Raw genomic sequence first — 20,132 nt, 5'->3', positions numbered from 1 at the left:
AGATCTAAATACATATACCACACATGTAGATCCTTTTCTAGTGTATTAAATCACCTGAACTTTTCAGCTAAAGGTTGGGATAAATGGTGGATTAAGAATATATTTTGCAAAATGGTAGCTGAATGGTAAAATGAGTCAAACTTCTTGAGATAAATGAGCCAATAGTTCAGCTTCCATCACAATTAGACATAAATTAGCCCGAGTCCAAAAATCCTAAAACTGTATATCAGCCAACAGATTTACTTTCTTTTAATATTTTTAGTCATATTTTTAGAAACTCCATCCTGCCAACATCCCTTGAGAAGATGGAAAAAGCAACAGAGGATATGAAAAAAAGAGGCAAATCCACAAGTAAAAGACAGACAGGTGGACCTTATGCAGATTAATGGAAGAAAGAGGAAAACTAAGGCGAAAACATCAGGATGCAGTGGGACAGCACGGGCAGAAAGAAACTTCACAGCAACAGACCACATTTACAAACTGGGCACCAGTTCCATCACATTCAACTGGCTTTGAGTTAAATAGTAGGATGAAGCAGGAATATTTTTTACAACTGCAACAGCATCAGGTTTGCAGGTAGGATGTGTTTCACTTAAGATGACCTGATTCAGCAGGTAGACTAAAGCTAATTGGTTTAGATTTGTTGCAAAATACAGTAGGATTGGGTTTCACCACTGAGGTGGAGCGAGATGAGCCACAGGACCACTTTAAAATATAAGTATTATAACTGGTCTTTAAAATTCCCACGAGGGGTGAGAAAATCAAATTTAAAAAATGAAAAACTGAATTTTTTGCTTCAAAATTTCAAAATTGATTTTTTTTTTTAAAATAAATAAAAACAATCCATTATAAACTTAGTCATTTTTATTGTTTTTATTGATCTTTTTACTTGTCTTCTTGGAGATTATAGCAGCAGAATGAAAGTCTGGCTAGTGTCTTTTTTCCTCATTGAAATCAAGAAAAATGACAAGCAAAAGAAGTTTTGTACATTTTTTTTTTTGTTTGTTTTTAATCTATAAAAATATCGATAGAATTGAGAGAATCACAATTTAAATTAGATCGAATCAGGACAAAAGCATATTGTCCCAGTCCTTATTTTCACTGACAGGATATGTCTTGAAATAATGGCAGATGTCTGTTTTAAATCTGTAAAATGATTTCTTGCCTAGGAGAAAGTAGATGTAAACTTCGCCAATTCTCCATTCCTGAATATGCTGCAAACATGTTTTTTCCCCTCAAAAAAAAAATTCTGTCAGAGTATGCTGCAATTTCTTTTACTCATTCATTCATTTTCTACACCATGCCGGGTTCTGCTGGAGGTCTTCTTCCTGTTAAAGGGGAGTTTTTTCCTTCCCACTGTCGCCACGTGCAGCTCAGGATGGGGGATTGGATCCAAGTCATGACTCAATGCAATCAGTTGGTTTCTATTATAGGATATGTATGAATTGGCTCGAAATGATGTGTATGTTTATTCGTGTATGTAAAGTGCCCTGTGACAACATTGTTGTGAAATGGCGCTATACAAATAAAGTTTAATTGAATTGAACCACTTCGTCCAAATCAAGGTGGCGGGGCGGCTGGAGGTAACCTCAGCAATCACCAGGTGAGGCAGGGTACACCTTGGACAGGTTGCCAGCTCATCTGCTTCACAATTTAATCCAAAAATATTCAAATGAGAAGAGTTCATTTTAATACACACACTTCACTGTTTAGAAAAACAAGCTCCAAAAAGAGCATGTGGCGCACCTCACCCTGTTCTAACCTATTTAAGCATGAATGTGCAGAGATGCTTTGATCCCATCTGGGTGTTTTACTCCAGTTTTGAGAAATTTAGATTTCCACAATTTGAAGTTATGATCTTTTTTAAAAGCTCTAATTGAGTCTAAGACAGTAAATGTCATGTACGCACACTGAAGGTTTTGTTTCCAAAATCTGTAATCAAGTCATCTGAATATCCCTTTAAATGTTTGGCTGTGTTCTTTTCACTGCTATATTTCTACCTTAAACTACCCGGTTGATCAGTGTTGGAGGGAATCCATTCCTGCTGCTGGTTTCACCTTTGATTGAATTAAAAATCACCAACTAGTCTAAATATCTCTGTTTCTAGACTGTATTAGAAGCCAGACTGTCCAGATAGAGTCCATGCATGCACAAACATGCACAGCAGTGCCAAATTTGATTGAAAGGTCACCGTGTGGAACAGTTAAACCAGTGTTTCTCAAACTTTTATGAGCAATGTATTACCTATAAAAACTTTTCAGCCTTGTATCCCCAAAAGTTAACTAATGCAAAGCTTTTAAGTTTAAATTTTAAAAAAAAAATGGTAAAACTTTAAAAATTGTAAACCTTTCAAACACTTTAAAGCTAAATAAATCCCACTAAACTCTCACAGGGGATTGCTTTAAGTGTCGTCTGAGGCTTATTTTTTGGCTTTTAACACTGTGTGAGTTGTGTGGTCCTCTGTGTCTTACTTGTTTTATTTTTCTTTTTAGTTATTTTATTGGGTATTTATTTTTAATTGTTTTACCTGTAATTATTTTAACATTTCATTTCATTTTTATTTTGTGACATTCGACTCTGCAGCACTTTGGCGACATTCTGTTTTTAAAATGTGCTTTATAAATAAAGTGGATTGGATAAACTCGTGGCAAACCTTTTGTCATCACTGAACAGTCAGTTTTCATAGAAATGTGGAAACGTGTTTTTCCCTTCAAATCTTTCTAGCAAAACTATGAATTCCTTTGAATTTTTTTCACTTTTCTTTCACGCTTTATAGCTCCACTCTGCATCAGCATCGCTGCTACGATTCAAACAGTTTATCAAAGTTTTACATGGAGACAAGCAATGTCATCTATTACGCACCACCTGGTAAAAACCTTGGTGTGGAGGTTACCTGGATTTTGACACTATAAGTTAAACTCAATGCTGAATATAAATGTTAGTTTAAAAACTTACATTCATATTTATTGATATTACAGAATTATTTTAAATTGACACTATTTTTTCTCCATTTCTCATACAACCCCTGGAGTGCCTCCAAGTACCCCAAGGGGTACGCGTACGGCTGTTTGAGAAACTGTAAACCAAGCAAAAGGATTCAAAATTAATGAATGAAACGTCCTAAACAGCCACTGATAGCCATGCTCCATCATTTTGCCCCTGAAGGTCCATGACTTTTTACTTCCTTCACATAAACCACTGGTGACAAATTAGTTGATACACGTACATTTTTTTTAGTCATTGTTTGACAGAATGGGAGACTTTGCCATCTTTACAATCAGGAAAACATGTTTTGTTGGTTCAATCAGTTAAATATTCTGCTCCAGCAAACGACTGGCTGATCATGGTCAGGTGAGGGTGATGTTACCATGGTAACTGAATCAGCAGATGGTGAAGCGCACAGATCTTGAATAAAACTCCTCAGTTTTCATCACCTTCATTCACAGATGATGGATGTGATTCAGACCAAGTAAATATCTCAGTGAATCAGTGCAGCCTGAAAACAACACTTCTGGAGAAGAAACTCTCTTTTTAATTGAAAGAAACAAAAGCGAACCAGCTTGTCATGGTACCAATATAGCAGATAACGACACAAAAACAACTTGTTAGTAGAGACACTGAATGTAGTATTTCAATGTCCATAGAAAATTGTGCTCCTTAGGACTTTTATGGAGGCAGTCTATTTTTCAGGCATCCTGAAGCAGTCTCAGTTTAGAATAATTAAAAAAAAAAACCCATGACAATAGGACCAACCAGATGGTGAGACGTGAAAACCGAAATGCTACAAAGCTTTTTGCCAACAAAAATACTCCTTTTTGTTATTTGCAAGTAGAACTTTATAGAAAATCTAAAACATAAGACCAAAAAAATAAAACATTGATGCCACATGAAAATAAATGCTTCTCATTCAACTATATTTAGCTTATTTATCTTTGACTGTCATCTGTGTTTTGACCTACAGAAAGATGACACCATTCACTCAATTTGTTCTTAAAGAAAAAATGAAAATAAAGCACAGTTGCCTTCTTTAGTTGCTTAACTTGTTGAGCTGATAAGCAGCGTGAGTCCATGTCTCATGGCGACAAGTTGAAAATGAAAAAGCTGAGTTGTAAAAACTCACAGAAAACCCATTTTCTGGATGAAGTCCTAAATATTTGTTTCCATGGTGACAAGATGTTTCATTATGTCTTTAACTTCTTTTCTGAGGGGGAGGAGCCTGACTCTGCCTCATCTGATCCCACATGAGTCCGTTTCAGAGTGCTCTGGGATGGACCTTTGTCTTTCTGAGGCCGGCTGTCGTCAGGTGGAACTCCAGTCTCTTCCTCTGAGTCCGAGGACATGTGTGGGTTCTTGCCCCCGGCTGGTGTCGCCGGCCAGTGCTGCCCATTGACTCCAGAGCTACGTTGGCTCTGGGAGTTGCTGCTACAGGCCTCTCTGCTATCAGAGCCGTCTACAGCCAGCTCCCTCTCCTCAGTCCTGCAAGCGTCCAGCGACAGAGGAGATCCAGCTGGATGCCTTTCCAGCACAGTCCTCTCACTCCCTTCCTCATTCTCGAGGCCCTCGGGGGACATTACTGGGCTTGGACACACAAAGTCAGAAGGGCTCAGACATTTTTCCTCCTCACTCGCTCCACCAGTTCGGGGTTTGATTTTAAGGGAGTCTTGTCCTTCGGCTGATGAGGAAGAAGACAGGTCATCGACTGAAATCGATGGGTAGCTGCAGGAGTCGATGGCTGAAAAAAGAGCCTGGACAGACTCGGGTCGATCCCCCGCTCTGGAGACCACATGCATTCGCCTTCGCCTCATGACATTGCGCCGCCTCACTGCACTGCGCCGCTCCTCGTCGTCGCTGCTGGAGCTGGAAGTGGATGTGGAGGAGCTGGAAGCTCCAGCAGGAAGTGAAGGGGAAGAGGTGGGGCTGGAAAGTGTGGAGTTCTCCCTGGGGCTTGGCGATCTGGGACGGGGCATTGGGTCGAGCCAAAATTCGCTCGAGTCGGAGTCCTCGTTCACCAGGAAACCAGACTGATGACTCTGATGTCTGCTGCGTCTCCTGGAACGCTCCTCCCCATCCTCTCCGGCTGCCTCTTCCCCTCCTGAGGCGTCGGGTCCAGCCAAGGAGGAAGAGGAGGAGTTATCAGAGTCACTGTGATGATCAGCGGTAGAGGCAGGGGCGGGAGTTGCTGCTGTAGCTCGTGTGGAGCGACGTCCACGGGCATGGAGCTGCATGATGGCCTCCTCGCTCAGGTCACTATCGGAGTCCGAGCTCCAGCCTTCGATTTCCCGACGCACCAAGGAGTCAAAGAAAGCCATCATTCGTGGATCCTCCTGGATGGACTGGCTGACGTAGTCATGGGACAGACCGCTGCCGCTGTTGAGAACCAGACTGATGTACTCCTCGTGGGTGTAGAGGCTGCGTGACTTGTCCTCCACACGGCCCTCCAGGTCACCCAGACTGTCTGGCTGCTGGTACGGACTCCACACCTGGAAAAGACACAGTTACATTTAGCGAAGATAAATTCAAGGTTTACTTAAAAAAAAAAAAAAAAAAAAAAAGATCCATTTCAAGTAGAACACATGCAAGGTCAGTACGACAGAATGAAAAATGGATAGAAGAGAAGAGAGGAGCAGAAATGTTGGATGAAGAGGCCCTGACCCCCCTCTTATTGCACAACACCTGCACGAGTATCCCCTTTCACTATCCTGTAAAATGCAAAAACAGGGAGCTTGTGTTACGGCACAACTATGAAAGAAATAAATCTGTCTTGTCCTCAGAAAGTGTCGACATCGTCTACGTTTGGAGATTTTTAACTGTTCAGGCTAAAAACTGTTTTATAAGCAGGAACTAAGAGCAGGAGGAGTTGTTAAAAAACCTAAATACAATATTTATTTATTCTTCAACCTTCCTTTCAATGTCTTGAAATGGTCTTCAGGAAAAGTTTTCCAGGCTTGCACTTTTTTTTCCCTCCACTTATCAAGTTTTCTCTATTTTTTTTTTTAAAGGCACACAGCAGCCCGTGCTGACATAAGCTTCTAGCTACTGAGATAAAAACATGTTTGTGCAAAAATATAATCGCATGTCTATCAAACTGTGTTATTGTTTCAGCAAATAGATGTGAAGAAATGATGCCTCGTTGCTACAAATGAAATCTGTTGTGATCAGAGTTGTCTTGTGTAGACACACTGGCTCATTTCAAGGACATGTTGCTTTTTTTATATACCTGAAAAATCCATGCACTGGGTGTCTTAATTAACAAGAAACACATTCTTCTGAAAACAGTGAGGTATAAAAATTGGACTAAAAATGAGTGAAAAGGCCAACATCCTTCAGAAAGCCTGAGGATCTGCAGCTCATGACCACTTCAAAGGTTGACATGAAAGCCCGGTTCAGGGGAGCAGACACATAAACAAACAGGGGGTGGCTGAAGACTTCTGCACAGTACTGTATACCCGAATTTGGCTCTGGTTTTGGAAATACTCTACTATATCTGTGGAGGCTTTCCTTGTCTTCCCCGATCTTGCTTTTGAACACTGCTCAACATGATCTGTTGCAGATGACAGGCAGTGATGGGGAAATCCATTCTGTTCCTTTTCCCACAGCACAGAGGGAAGTCAAAGCTCAGCCAGTTACTCGCTGCTGTCGCTGGAGATCAATATGCCTCAAGGGGCTTGTCTACGGAGGCTCGCAGTATCCTTACGCAGCTACTTTCCTAACCGCTACATCATCCTGATGCTGCAGCACATGGAGCGACTCATGCATTGTGCCTAACTAATGATGTTCCACTACTAACCTTGATGACTTTCTCCACACCGGAGGAGCAGATCATGTAGGTGTGAGGGTTGAAGCGGACCTGATTCACAATGGAGCGGTGACCCTTCAGAACCATGAAAGCCCCATTTACCACACGACCGGGGCCTCCTTAAAAGGAAGGACTTGTTAAAGTGATACTGGCAGACAAAATATCCAAGACAAACTACAACATGAAGTCATCAGAGCAGATCTGTTTGACTGCAAGATCCTTCACCTTGAAACAGAAAAAGCAGACTTAGACACAACAGTATGAACCGTCATTATGCGCCACTTGTCTGAGCTCAGATAGGAAGTGTGCACATATTTTCTGTGTGAGTAACAGAGGGGAAAACGAACACCACAAATGTGTCAGGTGGAACCACAGAGCTACAAATTTTCCTTCTGCTGTGATTACATTTGTAATGTAGAGTAGTTATTTTGCTATCCCATATCTTTCATGTTGTCCTGTAGAGGAAGCTATAAATAAAACTATCACAACCAAATAAACAAAGGGCAAACACAAGGCTGGGGTTGAAGCTCATCAAGTCTGGAATGATTTCTGCTGAAGCAACAAATCTGGCCTGTTTTGTCTACACAGATGTCACAAAGAAGCTCCGTTTAATCCAGCAGTTGTGCGTTTATACTTGGTCTTTTATACAATCATGCCACATTCAAAGTCACTCAAATCCTTTTTGTGTTAACAAGCAATTGTGTACCTAATAAAGTGGCTCATAAGTGTCGTTTAAAAAGACAAACTGGACACACACTCTACGAATTAAAAGCTAATTGTCCCCATACTGTGCAAACTAAACAAGGCCATTTTGCACTGTTATTCAAGTAATTAAATCATTATTGTTTTGTTATGTAGGAATCCAAAACTTACAACCAAGCATGCTCTCCATGTCGGCATGCAGCTACACAAAAATGCAGTTTGAGCAAACAGATACTGTTCCTCACCTGCTTCTGGGTCCTTTGGGATTTTCCACATGTAGAGATTGAAGTCGTCTGATCCAGACAAGATGTACTGAGGAGGGAAAAACAGGCGCATGCTTAGAAATAAGTCTGCTCCATATGGCAAAGCTTTCTATCTTACCTAAAAGGGAGAGGAAATCTCAAATATATTTACAGTATGCTAGAAGATGGCCGTCGAGAGGCTTGATTTACAGCACAAAACCACCAGATCTCAGCTGTGTCATAATGTGCGATCAAATACAGTCTTTGTGTGATGTGACAGTCTGACCTTACAGAGTTCCTGACTCTGTAAGAGCTCCCCGCCTGACTTTATGAACAGATGGCTTTGCTTAAAAAAGTCGCTTCATGTAAGCTGGACAGTCGGTGAGGAGGATGCTCTCCATTAGATTTACATGTCCAAAAGCAGCAAGCAGAGACAGAAAAGGAGGTTCATTTACTGAATAAATATATAATTTTTCCAAGGAGATAAAACATTTGACTAACTTAAGGCCAGTACTTTGTTTTTTTGTATCTTCTGCAGCTGGTTCTCTGACGCACTGGAACAGCCCCGCAATGATTGTTCTTTTTATCGTTACACAAAATGTATTGCAGAGGAAAAACAAACAATAAAGAAGAAGGAAAAAAAAAAACAGAATTGTGGATTTTTAGCAACAAAAAGACACCCCAAAAAAGCCCCTTTGCAGGAATAATAATGATTCCTCCTTGAGCTCAATCTAGCTGCCGGGTACATGAGCACACACTGACCTGAACACCTGTGTGCTACGGTTCAGCCTCCCAGAGGACACATCAAGCAGGAATGTTGCACCCAAGACTCCCCCACCCCTCCAAACACACACACACACACACACATACACACTTTCCTTTCCATCAATTTCATGCTGTAAGGTTGCCTTTCTGCTCTCACACCATGCTGGGAAAATCCTCTAGTCTGTGGTGTCAGTGTGAAGAAATGACAGAGGTGTAGTGCTGTTCAGACAACACAGAATTCCATGTATCTTCCATTCCTGCTCTACCTTGTTTGGTGTCAACATTCATCCAGTCCATCCTTAATCGTGATCTATGCCACTTGTTCTTGTTTCACTTTGCAACGTTTGCTCTAAACGGTGCCATCTTTAACCATCATATGCTTCTACCGACTCTGTTTCGACTTCTATTTGACAGAAAGAGCTGAGATTTGACTTGATCTGAGAAATTCTCCAGCTTCACTTCCAGCACATAACTCCCCAAAAGCTGCTGGCAGAGCGAGCGACACCAGGACAACTTCAGCTGCATAAATTATTTTGTATCATACTACTGTTTTGATCAAGTTGGTTATTTTTATTACATCACAATAAGTCCCAAAACTCCAGAAATGCAAAAAAACTAAATAGTCATTTAAATAAACTTAAAAAAAAAAAAAGAAACAAAATAAAACTAAACAAAAAAAACTAAACAAAAACAAAAATAAAACTAAATAAAATATTTGGGATCATCAAATCAGCCTCATTTTGAAAAACAAAATTCAGATACACAATGAATATTTAATCAAGAAGTGGCTTACAGTAAAAGAACAGTGATGATCGAGGTGAAAAACTTTAGAAATTATGAAAAAAAAAAAATTGAATGCTTTGTGAAACTGGCCCCAGGTACACTGGTAAAAACTTCAAGGCCTAAACTGATTAACACTGATGCTAATATGGCCCTGCACCTTCCGACTGTCATCTAGTGCTGTGAAAAGTTCAACTTTTCGTCATTAATTCACAACAACTTAGTTAAATACCACATTTTTACTATCTACTTTTCAAATATTTGGTTTTGAAGAAAAGAAGGAGTTTTATCTAACCTGGTTGCAGGAAAGCAGATTTTAACCTTCAACCTTGCTGTAAAGCCCTGATTCCTCCAACTTCATCTCCTTCACACATGCTGAGAACGATCATCTCTCTAAGTCTTCATGAACTCAACTGACTTCCATGGAAAGTAAAAATCTTTTTCCTTGTTCTACAATCTGCTCACTGTAACGCTAAATCACGTTCATCTGGGCGTTGTAATACAAGCAAGACAAGTTTTATTTGTTCTTCATGAAAAGGAAACTCATTAAGTCCTTTAGAGTTTCCTGCACACATTTCCCAGCAGGTGGCGAGAAATAATTAAGTTTTTTTTCTGTCTCCAACAGTATTTTTAGTTACCCACCTGATCTTTGTCACCAGCAAAACAGCAGCTTTTCATGGTGCAAGAGTTGAAGTAGCCCTGGTTGTCGAACTGGAAGCTGGGCAGGCGGGAGTGCAGCTCGTACAGGACAGGCGGCAAGCGGCGCCGCAGAGCCAGCAGCTGTGTGCCGGTGCTGTTGAAGCGGACACTCATGGCGCTCTGCAGGGACATGCTGCCTCCATATCGGAGCAGAGAGCTGAGAGAACAAGAGGAAAGATCATATTACTGATAAGAAAACCATCTCTTTCACAACTGCCTCTTTATTATGTAGCTGAAGCTCAAAGCTGGTCAGCTTAGCACGGTGAGCTCCATTCTAAAGCTAGTCAACTTATGAAGCCATTTCTCAATCTTACTTTAGTATAGATTATGTTTCCCAGTCATCATCTGTGCAAGCAGAGATAGGAAAGTTTTGCTTTGACTAAAAACAACACAGTTATTCATTTATTTATCAGGTGAAATTCCTTGTTATGGATGGGCAGGTTTTCAAAGTGGACAGCTACAACATTATGCAATTCCCAGGTACTGCTGTTGCATTTTTCATCTATTTCAAATATATAAAAAGACAAAAAAACAAAGAAAAGAAGTTCTGCAACATGTATGAAAAATGTTCATGTATGTTTGATGTGTTTTTAAAAAAAAAAAAAAAAAAGACCAACTAAACAAATGTGGCTGGAGAAAATTAAATAATTCATGAAATACCTCTTCAGAAGCCATTTTCACATTCATCAGTAAATCGAGGGGATTTCTACTCTAAACAAACCCCCCAATGAGGCGAAGCAGAGGCAACAGAAAGGCTGAAGACATTTATGTGCCCCAAGTGTCAAAACTCACATTCATCACACTTCATTATTTTCATCTTATAAAGACTTTTTTTCCAGTCCGGTTTTTCTGCAGCTGAAGGCAAACCAACAATGGTTGAACAGTAAGGAAGCAGCAACATCTGGTGGACGTGGGGAGGAAAACAAGTATCACAGCTGCTTGTAGTTACAACCGGTTAATATAAACAAGTAATGGAGAATAAAAACACACTTGATAAACAAGATGCGTTCATGCTATAATCTTGAGCAACAACGGAAATCTGCTTCGGATGTTTAAGCCTGAAAATGGAAAAAAATGCACAAATTTTTACTGGAGACTTATTTCTTCTTCAGAATCTGTCCCAACTTCCCCTCCTGCTAATCTGTTTATTCTTAAGGAATAATGAACTGGTTCCTCTCTTGTAAACTGGTTCAACAGACAGAAAACAGATATATCATCTGACCTGCGTGGTTTGCGGATGTCCCACAATCCAACACCCTCCTTGGAGTTGGCTGTGGCGAGCAGCCTGGGCTCCACAGGGTTAAACATCACACTGTGGAAGGCTGAGGGGTAGCTGGCCAGGCAGAATGGCTCTGCAGGAAGACACAACGCTTACATGAACAACAGTGAAACGTGACATACCCAGATGACCTGTTTTATTCAGATTCCCAACAGAAAGATGTAAAAACAGCAAATCTGTAACATTTAAAAACTTGAGCCAAGAATCAAGCAACAATAAAAAACATATTAAATTTTCTTGTGTCATAAGTAGAGAAATTCATAAAAGAACAGATATCCTAAACCTCCCTGATATGGTTTAATAATGCATTTAAAGCTGCAGGGATACCACTAAATAACACAGAGTGATGCAATCAAAATGTCACAGAAATCTCTCAAATCGTAGAGAGCAGAGAGATCTTCCCTTTTGAACTCAAGAAAAACATCTTTTTTTTTTTACAATATTACCAGTTAACATCACTTGTTTCCAAACTCTCAAAAAATGCTTCCATTATAATTTTAAAACTGATAAAAACTTCAGATTTCTATTCTCAAATAGATGTGCAGTCTCTGGTTTATATAAGCTGGTGCTTCATTCTTCTTTAAATCCAAACTTAAAAACAGAGTCACAATGGGAATTTGACTTAGGGGTCCATCTCACAGCCAGAGAGGGAAAACATTTGGTGTGATATTAAAACAATCTGTCAGTCAGAGGAAGAATAATACAACTGAAAATTTCTTCACAGAGCATACATTACTCCTTTCAAACTTAAAAAATAGACCCAAGCATGTCAGACCTTTGTTGGCATGAATGTGGGCAGGTAGGTAATCTATTTCACATGCTATGGCTCTGCCCAGCAGTCAAATTGTTTTGGACAAAAGTCTGTAGGTTAATGTGTATACATTTGAATATATGTGTATGTATGTACATATATTTGGGTGTAAGTATATATCAACGCATAACTCACCCACCCTTCTAATATAGCTTCTCATCTAAATACCTAATAGACCAAGCGGCAACCTCCGGCGATAAAAAGTGAAGCCTATGCAGAAGTGCATAAAACTGCAGTTCCCCCTTCATCCACTAGGGGGCTGGTTCCAAAACAGAGGAAATCCCCATAGACTCCCATGTTAAAAAGGCCAACTTCACAGCAGAAATAAACATGTTTACAGCCTGGTTCAAAAATCCCTTTTAGGTTTATAGGTCAGGTTTACCTTCATGACAACTGTGGGGGGAGTGAATTTTTTTCTAACTCGCCCGTTTTAAAGTAATTTAATCTCGAAGTTTGGCAAATTTAGGGACGTGTCCTTTTGATTGACAGGTACCAATCTCTGGCTTCAAGTAAGAAGAACACCGAACAACTGCAGTTTTTAGCCGGGTAACAATGTGACTTAGCTTTTGCCCGCTTGCCTCCGTTAGCTGGTTAGCTCCCGTTATCTCGGGGTTAGCTTGGTTAGCTTTTAGCTACAGAAAGCTTGGAGTTCGCTCGATGTCAATCATCCGCCATGACGCTCACGGCTGCCCCCTCAGCTCCACCTCTTTGCCCATATTTGTATTTTCCGGGCGAGAAGACGCGCATGACGCTGCCAACATGGCGACGGTAGGAACCACCCAACGAGCTTCAATTCAGCTCTTCAGAAACCTGCTGGTGACGTCATGGAGACTCCGTCCACCTCTTTATATACAGTCTATGTTATAGACAAATATGAGCATTCGTCCCCCCCCCCCCCCCAAAAGATATGTGTGTTAAATATCTTAGGACTGGGTATGGGTACATGGGTTAAATATTTCTATTGTGAATAAAAGAAACAAGCAAACAAACAAAAACATATCCTCCAAGATTCACCTTACTGGTTCCATAATGGGCCATGCTGCTGTAGCCTACAAGGAAAACCAGGGGTCATGTTATGTCGGAATTTCAGGCTTCATAGGTCTTGTTTAGAGTGAGCATTTCTTTAATATCTAATATTCAGTACATTCAGAGTGAATCACAAAATACAAAATCCCCCTTGTAGTTGATATATTTACACTATAGCATGTTCACTTCACTGAGGATTTAATAGAAATGCAAATCTATATTTTCCATCCATTCAAACTGGGACATCAGTGTGCTAACAGGCTAATTGAAAAAAAACATGCTGGCAGCATGAAGACTGATCACGGCCAACTTGGTCACAAGGAAGGTTTCTAAAATAGAAACATGAGGATGCCATGCAAGATGAGCCACTGCATTAAAGCAAGTCTCACCAACTGCTACACATCTGTTTTAGTCCTAAAGAGTCATGAGTCACAATGATTTACTGCACAACGTCAGCGTGAGCTTAATTATCATTTTAATTAAGCCCACTTTATACAACTGAAGCTTGCATTGTTGTATTTATTCCACATGTAAGTGCAAGAAATGTTTAGTTTTATCTCCTTTTCACTCTTCCTAATTTGTTGCAATCCCCTCACACTCCAGTAATACATGTTTACAGACAGTGACAAATAAAATAATGCAATCATAACCTTTTTAAGCTGTTATTTAGTGCTTCATTTCCACAAACAATATTAACATGATTGTGGCCACTTTGCCTGCCAACTGCCTAAACCAGGGATCACCAATCCTGGTCCTCGAGGACCGATGTCCTGCAGGTTTTCCAAGTGTCCCTGCTGGAAAACTCCTGTCTCAGACTCAGACAAGCTCTCCTCATGTCTGCTAAATACACATTTTTTTAAATCAGGTGTGTTCCAGCTGGGACACTTGGAAAACCTGCAGGACACCGGCCTACGAGGACCAGGATTGGTGATCCTTAAACTGAATTGGCAAATGAATGAGAAACATATATGGTGACGAGCACGATCTGATCCATCACTTCTTACCTCCATGTGGTGGTTCACGAGTGTCCCAGATGAGAACACGACCGTCGTCAGATGAGCTGGCGAACACGTTGTCGTTGACGGGGCTGACAGAGAGGCTGTACACGGCATCGATATGCAGGAACACGTTCAGAGTTTCCCTTCTGCAACAGCAACAATCATCCCCACGTTAGTTAAACGGTTTATGTGAGGATGAAGGCATTAGCCAGATGATTTATTGACGACTGTTTTCCAATAGCCGTTTTTGTTTTTTTCACCCACCTCTCCACATCATGAAGAATCACCTGCTCATCATTTCCTGAGAAAGAACACACACACACACACACACACACACACACACACACACACACACACACACACACACACACACACGGGAATAAATTTAATTAAAATAGTTATTGAACCTTTTCAGCAATTTAAAAAAATTATAGAAATGACACCTTCTGAAATATTGAGACCAAAATCCATTTTTACAGCTCATGTCAGATATTACAAGATCAAAAAAGTATTTTTTTTCTATTCATGTAAGTTTTTTTTTTAACATCAAATGAGTGCATTAAAGCCAGACTACAATGTTATTAGTTTTACTACACATCAATCTTCTAAACTTTTAGCTTCTTTCATAATTCATCCCAAAGTGAATGCTGTTTATCGTGACTCATCTTGTTGTGACATGAATGTACATACAGCAATAAACTGGTCCTACACAACAGCTGGCATTTTGATAACACCTTATTTTTAGCATCTTGCAAGTTCAGCTGAAGAAAACATCATCAGTGGGCATGTTGAGATGTTGGCCTCTTTGACATCTTAGTTAAAAACATGAAGCAGAATTATTATTGCTCTTTTTGTGAATCGCTGAACAAAAACCAGGGTGTTCATTTCAACACACTCTTAGAATTTAATTTGAGGTCAAAATTTGGTTTAATTAAATTATGCTGTCAATTAAATGTGTTAACTTGCAGCCTTTTGAAATCTTTTTACAAGTCTGCATGTATTTTGGTGAGATGTTTTATTATGTCTGTTGTTTTCTCACCTCATTCATAACCACAATGAGTGCACCTCACTTTGTGAGTCCGCCCTACCCACAGGCTATCAACAGCAAGCCACAGTATTGAACCTTTAAGCCGCACATGCACTTAAATGGAGCTGCAGTTATGGCTTGATCTCAGCATAAAACTGAAACACTGTCGTTGCTCCAGTGGAAACTTTGAGAAAACATTTTGTGCCTTTTAAATTTCTTTGAAAGAGATCATCTTGTATGTACGTTTGGCCAAATTCACTGCTCACAGGATGCATTTCACTTAGCTGAATGTTATTTATTTACAGATGTGGTTATAAAATAGCAATTTTATTAGTGCAGAGCAGCAGTCTGGAGATCTGCCATCATTTCCCCACAGCAGACCGAAGCTGAGAAACACTCCATAACTTGTTTTTTCCAGCGCAGGGCATCGCATTACAGCCAGGTTGTTTTTTTTCTAATTGAAATCAAGAAAAACGACAAGCAAAAGAAGTTTTGTACTTTTTTTTTTTTTTTTTTTTTTAAGTCTACAAAAATCAGCGTTATTGAGGAATTGTGAGAATCGCAGATTAAATCAAATCGCCACCCAAAAAATCGTAATCGACGACACCATATCTTCACAGCCCTAACAATCCAGGTGCCTATAAGTAGAAGTCCTGCCATGTTTAGGGATCTACCGATGCATTTAGAACAGCTGCTTTCACTAACAGGCTCATCGGCCTGGCAGTGGAGCTGAGCTGAATAAATTCAGCTGGTTTAGTGACCGGTTGGAACAGCCACCAGACAAGACTTATACTTTATGGCACCTCTATTAAATACACACTTATTCTTCACCCTTTTTTTTCTCCCCCAGGCTCAGTTCCGATCAGCATGCATGCTTGCATACTGAGCTCTTTTGGAAAACACTTTTACTCAGGGTCATTCTGCTTTTCACCAGCAGAATACTGCAATATAATTTTGTATTAGGATATTGTGCAGCACTGTACATCAGCTAACTCACATCAAGCCACACCTTTAAGAAACATACTAATTTATTACATTACATTATGGCTTCCTCTCTTATATTTCTAAGCTAGCTTCAGTGCAACTAAGAAATATGCTCCCCATTAAGTTTTTACTCCTTATGAAACTCCAGAGGCCTGTAAGACGATGCTGGGTTTACTCTTATCGAGGTAACTTTGGGGTTAACCCGGGTTTTCCATTCTACGACGCTGGTTCATTTCTTACCATAAATTACCATGATAACTTAAGTTGAACAGCTAATCTGCTCTGGAGAAGGTTACATTTTGGATAAGAGATCAATTATGATAAAAGCAGCACCTCCTGATGAATTAGTTCTCTTGAAAATGGCCTGATGACGTTTGTACGTGGATCTGAGAAGCCACTTCGGATAGAAAGTGTTTTTAGAGGTAGATGCATCCTTTTGATGAAGAAACAAAGCTTTGTCACAGACACCTGAAATCATGAGGTTAATGGTATTGAAAGGGGCCTGAACTTACAATGAAACTAATGAAATACAGCAACAGGAAGGAAGGAACTGAGGAAGCTCCACCTAATCATCTGGGCTGTAATAAAGGGATTAGAATACTGCCCATTTATATTGTTCAATAAATTTATACTGTATAATCTCCCAAACTTGCACATTAACACAGTCAGCTATTTTCTTTTATTTTTTATTTTTTTAAATCAGCATTCCTTCCTTGTTGTTGCTGTGGCAACAGTGCTGCTTTTGGCCTGGAAGATGAGCTTAAATTCTTTATTTTTCTGAAGAATAACTGTCTGCTCCTTCATATGCCGCTCTGCAGGGTTTCTCAGGGTCTGCGACGGGTCAGAAGCAGCAAGGACTACCCCTTTAAAATGAGCGCACGCTGATCGAGACTGGTAAACCTTGGGTTGAATTACCGAGTTGGTAACCAGCTTCGTTGTACTGCTTATCAAGAACCTGAATGTCTGGGTAAGTTGATCCAGGTAAAAGAGATATCTGAGGTATGTTAATCACGCTTCGTCGTGCAGGCCTCAGGAGGGAGGGTGCATGCTTGCACACATGTGTCTTGTGGGAAGAAACGAGAACAGGAAAAGTTTTTTGCAGGCCTTTCATCATGACTACATGGAGACCAGGCTGTGTGATTTGTCATCCACCTGTGTTCAGTCAGTAGGCAGCCTACTGCAACCCTAGTTTCACTGGCTAAGAGAAGGCTTGAACCAAACAAAAGGGGTCTTTAGCCCCCTTCTGGCACACTGCAGTCCCAATTAATGATGAGCAAAAGATTTGGCGATCTCATTTGGAGACAGGAAAACTGCTATCCTTCCAATTGGAAGTAACCCATGTATACCACACACGCCTGTTGTGGCACATTTGTTAGAAAACCAGTGCAAATAAACAAGACAAACAAAAATGTATAATTATTAGAATCCTAATTTCCTTTGAGACATTAATAAAGTATTTTTCATTCATTCATCAGTTGAATGTAAGTGAATAGACCCACTGATATTTCACCAGCATGTCTGTCTGAAGCACTTAAAAGGGAGAAATCCACTTATTAACAGAATCTGCTGCATCCCACCAATTTACAGATCAAAAATAAAGGGCTTGCCATTCACTGCCTTTTCTCTTGATAAGCTCCTTAAAATGACTGTTTATTCATAAATCATTTATTTACCAGTAATGCAATCATGATGGGAAATTATTAAAGTGTTGAGGTACAGGTGCTTTCAGTAGGACTCTTAATATTTGTGCTGGTGTTCCTGAAACCTTCAGTCAGAATCCACAGTGTTACTCATGGAAAATGTTAAAGTCTGGAACTGTGATTAATATTCACATGATTTTTTTGTGTTATATCACTGCCCTTTACTTGTGTTAATTCTGTGTTGATCACGTTAATCAACACTCATAAGTCTTCTGATTTCACTACTTTTTACCAACATTTGCTGAAGGAACAGCTTTCTTATACAGTAAAATATCACATGCATTCTGTCTTTCTCTTACCACCAGAGAAGACCTTTTTGTTGGTGCTGTCAAAGGCCAGGCAAAAGATGTTGGAGAGGTGTTCGCCCTTCAGTTTGACAGGTTTGGCCCGGCCATGGATGGCTTTCTCCATGTGCCACAGAAGCACTCGGCGGTCATCTCCTCCTGCAGTGAAAGATGATCTTTTATCAGCAAAAAGTGCAGATTCAAACTGGATCCAAAGAAAAAAAAAAAAAAAAAAAAAAGTAAAAACAAAAAAACACTGGTTTGTATGTAGAGTAAAATGTAGTCAATGATAGCATATTAACATAGCAAAGTTCAAATTTCTCTGGAGTTCCCAATTCCCTTCCGGCAGAAGGTTATGGTCCATTCAGACCAAAACCTTTAGCCATAAAAACAGTTTCTTCCCCTCTGCCGTCAGACTCATGAACACTCATAATACCTGAGCTGGACACTTTATAACTCCAGTCACTTAAATAAGTCATGTCACATCACTTCATCTATTGCACTGCTAATTTGCACGGTTGCTTGGATGCTGCTGTTCATACTGTACATATCTGCATGTCTACATACGAGATTACTTTTACATTTACTTTTATATTTTTAACAAAAAAAAAGTATGTACACATGTTCATTTCTCTGCATGCCCTTACCTTATTTGTAATAGTTGTATTTCTACTTTTATATTATTATTAAGTGTTTTTATTTATTTATTATTATTATTATTATTATTATTATTATTAATCAGCACCTCATCATCGAAACAAGTTCCTAGTCTGTGAATTGTTCAAAGACAATGGCAATAAAAGTTTCTGATTCTGAAGTATCTTTCATTCCTCAAGATGACAAGAGTAGTCATCCATTTAACTACTGTTCAGGTGGAGTCTAGATGATATAACAGAGTTTCAGAGAACTGCAGCTTCAATGTGCGAAATAAACTTGGCAGAGCCAAAATGGCAAACCAGTGTGTCACGCTGGGCCATATGATTGTTTTTAATCCTCTCAGGATATAACCACCGTTGTGATTTCAAGAGGCCGTGATGACAAAAACCAATCACATGGAGGGGAAATTAAACTTTAGTGACGACAGTTATCATTTTCAGCACAGACATATGGAAATGGTCTCTTGCTGCTGCCCTCTGAGCTGCTGTCTGTCTGCTAGCTAGCGAAACAGCTAAGCTAGCTTAGCATGAGCTAGCCGAGCATCGTTTCAGCTGACAGCTAGGCGAGTTAGCGTTAGCAACTTGCTAACATTTTCAGCTGACAGCTAGGTGAGTTAGCGTTAGCAACATGCTAACATTTTCAGCTGACAGCTAGGCGAATTAGCATTAGCAACTCGCTAACATTTTCAGCTGACAGCTAGGCGAATTAGCGTTAGCAACTTGCTAACATTTTCAAAACAGTCCAAGCTAAGGGGAGGAGGGCTTGTCAACTTACCAGACACCAGCCACTCGCCACCGTTGTTAGAGAACTCAATGGCGTTAACACAGCCGAAATGTCCGAGCATATCCTTCTTGTAAAGACTGGTGCACCCTGCCAGTCTGCGCCTCTGGAATTCCTCCTTCAGCAGCGGCTGCCCGGTCAGCTCTCTGCGGGACAGAAAGCCCACTGAGGAGCGCATACCGCAACCCTTCAGTTCCTTCATTTTCACTAAAATATACGCCTCGGTTTGCTTTCGTTTTTCACTGCTGCACCCTGGACATCTGCTGGTGCAGACGGATAGATGTGGCGCACGACTATTCTTGTCCCTGTTTTGTCTACATTATGGTGGATACCCGCTGGCAGCCTGCTGATGTCGACGTTGTTTCGCACCTCCTCTGCCTTCTCTTGGCAGTCCCAGCAGCAGCTTCCTGCTCCGGTAGAGGATCCCTCTGCCGTCCCTCCCCCTCCATTCTGTCGTTCGGCATCACCAGCCAGGACTAAACCCCCTGAAATGACATAAAACTACTATTACCACAGTTGTGCCAAGCATGAACCTCATTTCTGTATCCAACCTCTCCTTTCACGTTTTCTTTTAAATGAAATGAAATGAAAAATACTTTATT

The 20,132-nt window shown here is 40.3% G+C and overlaps 1 protein-coding gene across 1 annotated transcript; it reads right to left on the bottom strand.

Moving 5' to 3' along the window:
* Window positions 1-3,279: 3,279 nt before the first annotated feature.
* dcaf5 (ddb1 and cul4 associated factor 5) lies at window positions 3,280-19,908 on the bottom strand. The gene is made up of 9 exons (XM_079261825.1): window positions 19,525-19,908; window positions 18,109-18,252; window positions 14,363-14,399; window positions 14,105-14,244; window positions 11,207-11,336; window positions 9,928-10,141; window positions 7,744-7,810; window positions 6,788-6,915; window positions 3,280-5,480 (listed from the first exon to the last, which is right to left on the bottom strand). The coding sequence occupies exons 1-9, from the start codon at window positions 19,730-19,732 to the stop codon at window positions 4,182-4,184; spliced, it is 2,367 nt and encodes a 788-aa protein (XP_079117951.1). The 5' UTR covers window positions 19,733-19,908; the 3' UTR covers window positions 3,280-4,181.
* Window positions 19,909-20,132: the final 224 nt, after the last annotated feature.

The sequence above is a fragment of the Telmatherina bonti genome, assembly GCF_933228915.1.
Source record: "Telmatherina bonti genome assembly, chromosome: 22".
Classification (NCBI taxonomy): Eukaryota; Metazoa; Chordata; class Actinopteri; order Atheriniformes; family Telmatherinidae; genus Telmatherina; species Telmatherina bonti.
The sequence above is the reverse complement of the archived record's forward strand: the minus strand, read 5'-3'. Positions and strand labels throughout refer to the sequence as shown.

What these genes read in the sequence shown, in the direction of transcription:
- dcaf5 (XM_079261825.1), bottom strand. Translation starts at nt 19,732, where the DNA reads ATGAAGGAACTGAAGGGTTGCGGTATGCGCTCCTCAGTGGGCTTTCTG. An exon ending in CAAAAAGGTCTTCTCTGGTG is followed by an intron (nt 14,400 to 18,108) that starts GTAAGAGAAAGA and finishes GTTCTTTCTCAG; the next exon opens with GAAATGATGAGCAGGTGATT. An exon ending in GACATCCGCAAACCACGCAG is followed by an intron (nt 10,142 to 11,206) that starts GTCAGATGATAT and finishes TTGTTCTCTCAG; the next exon opens with CTCTCTGCTCCGATATGGAG.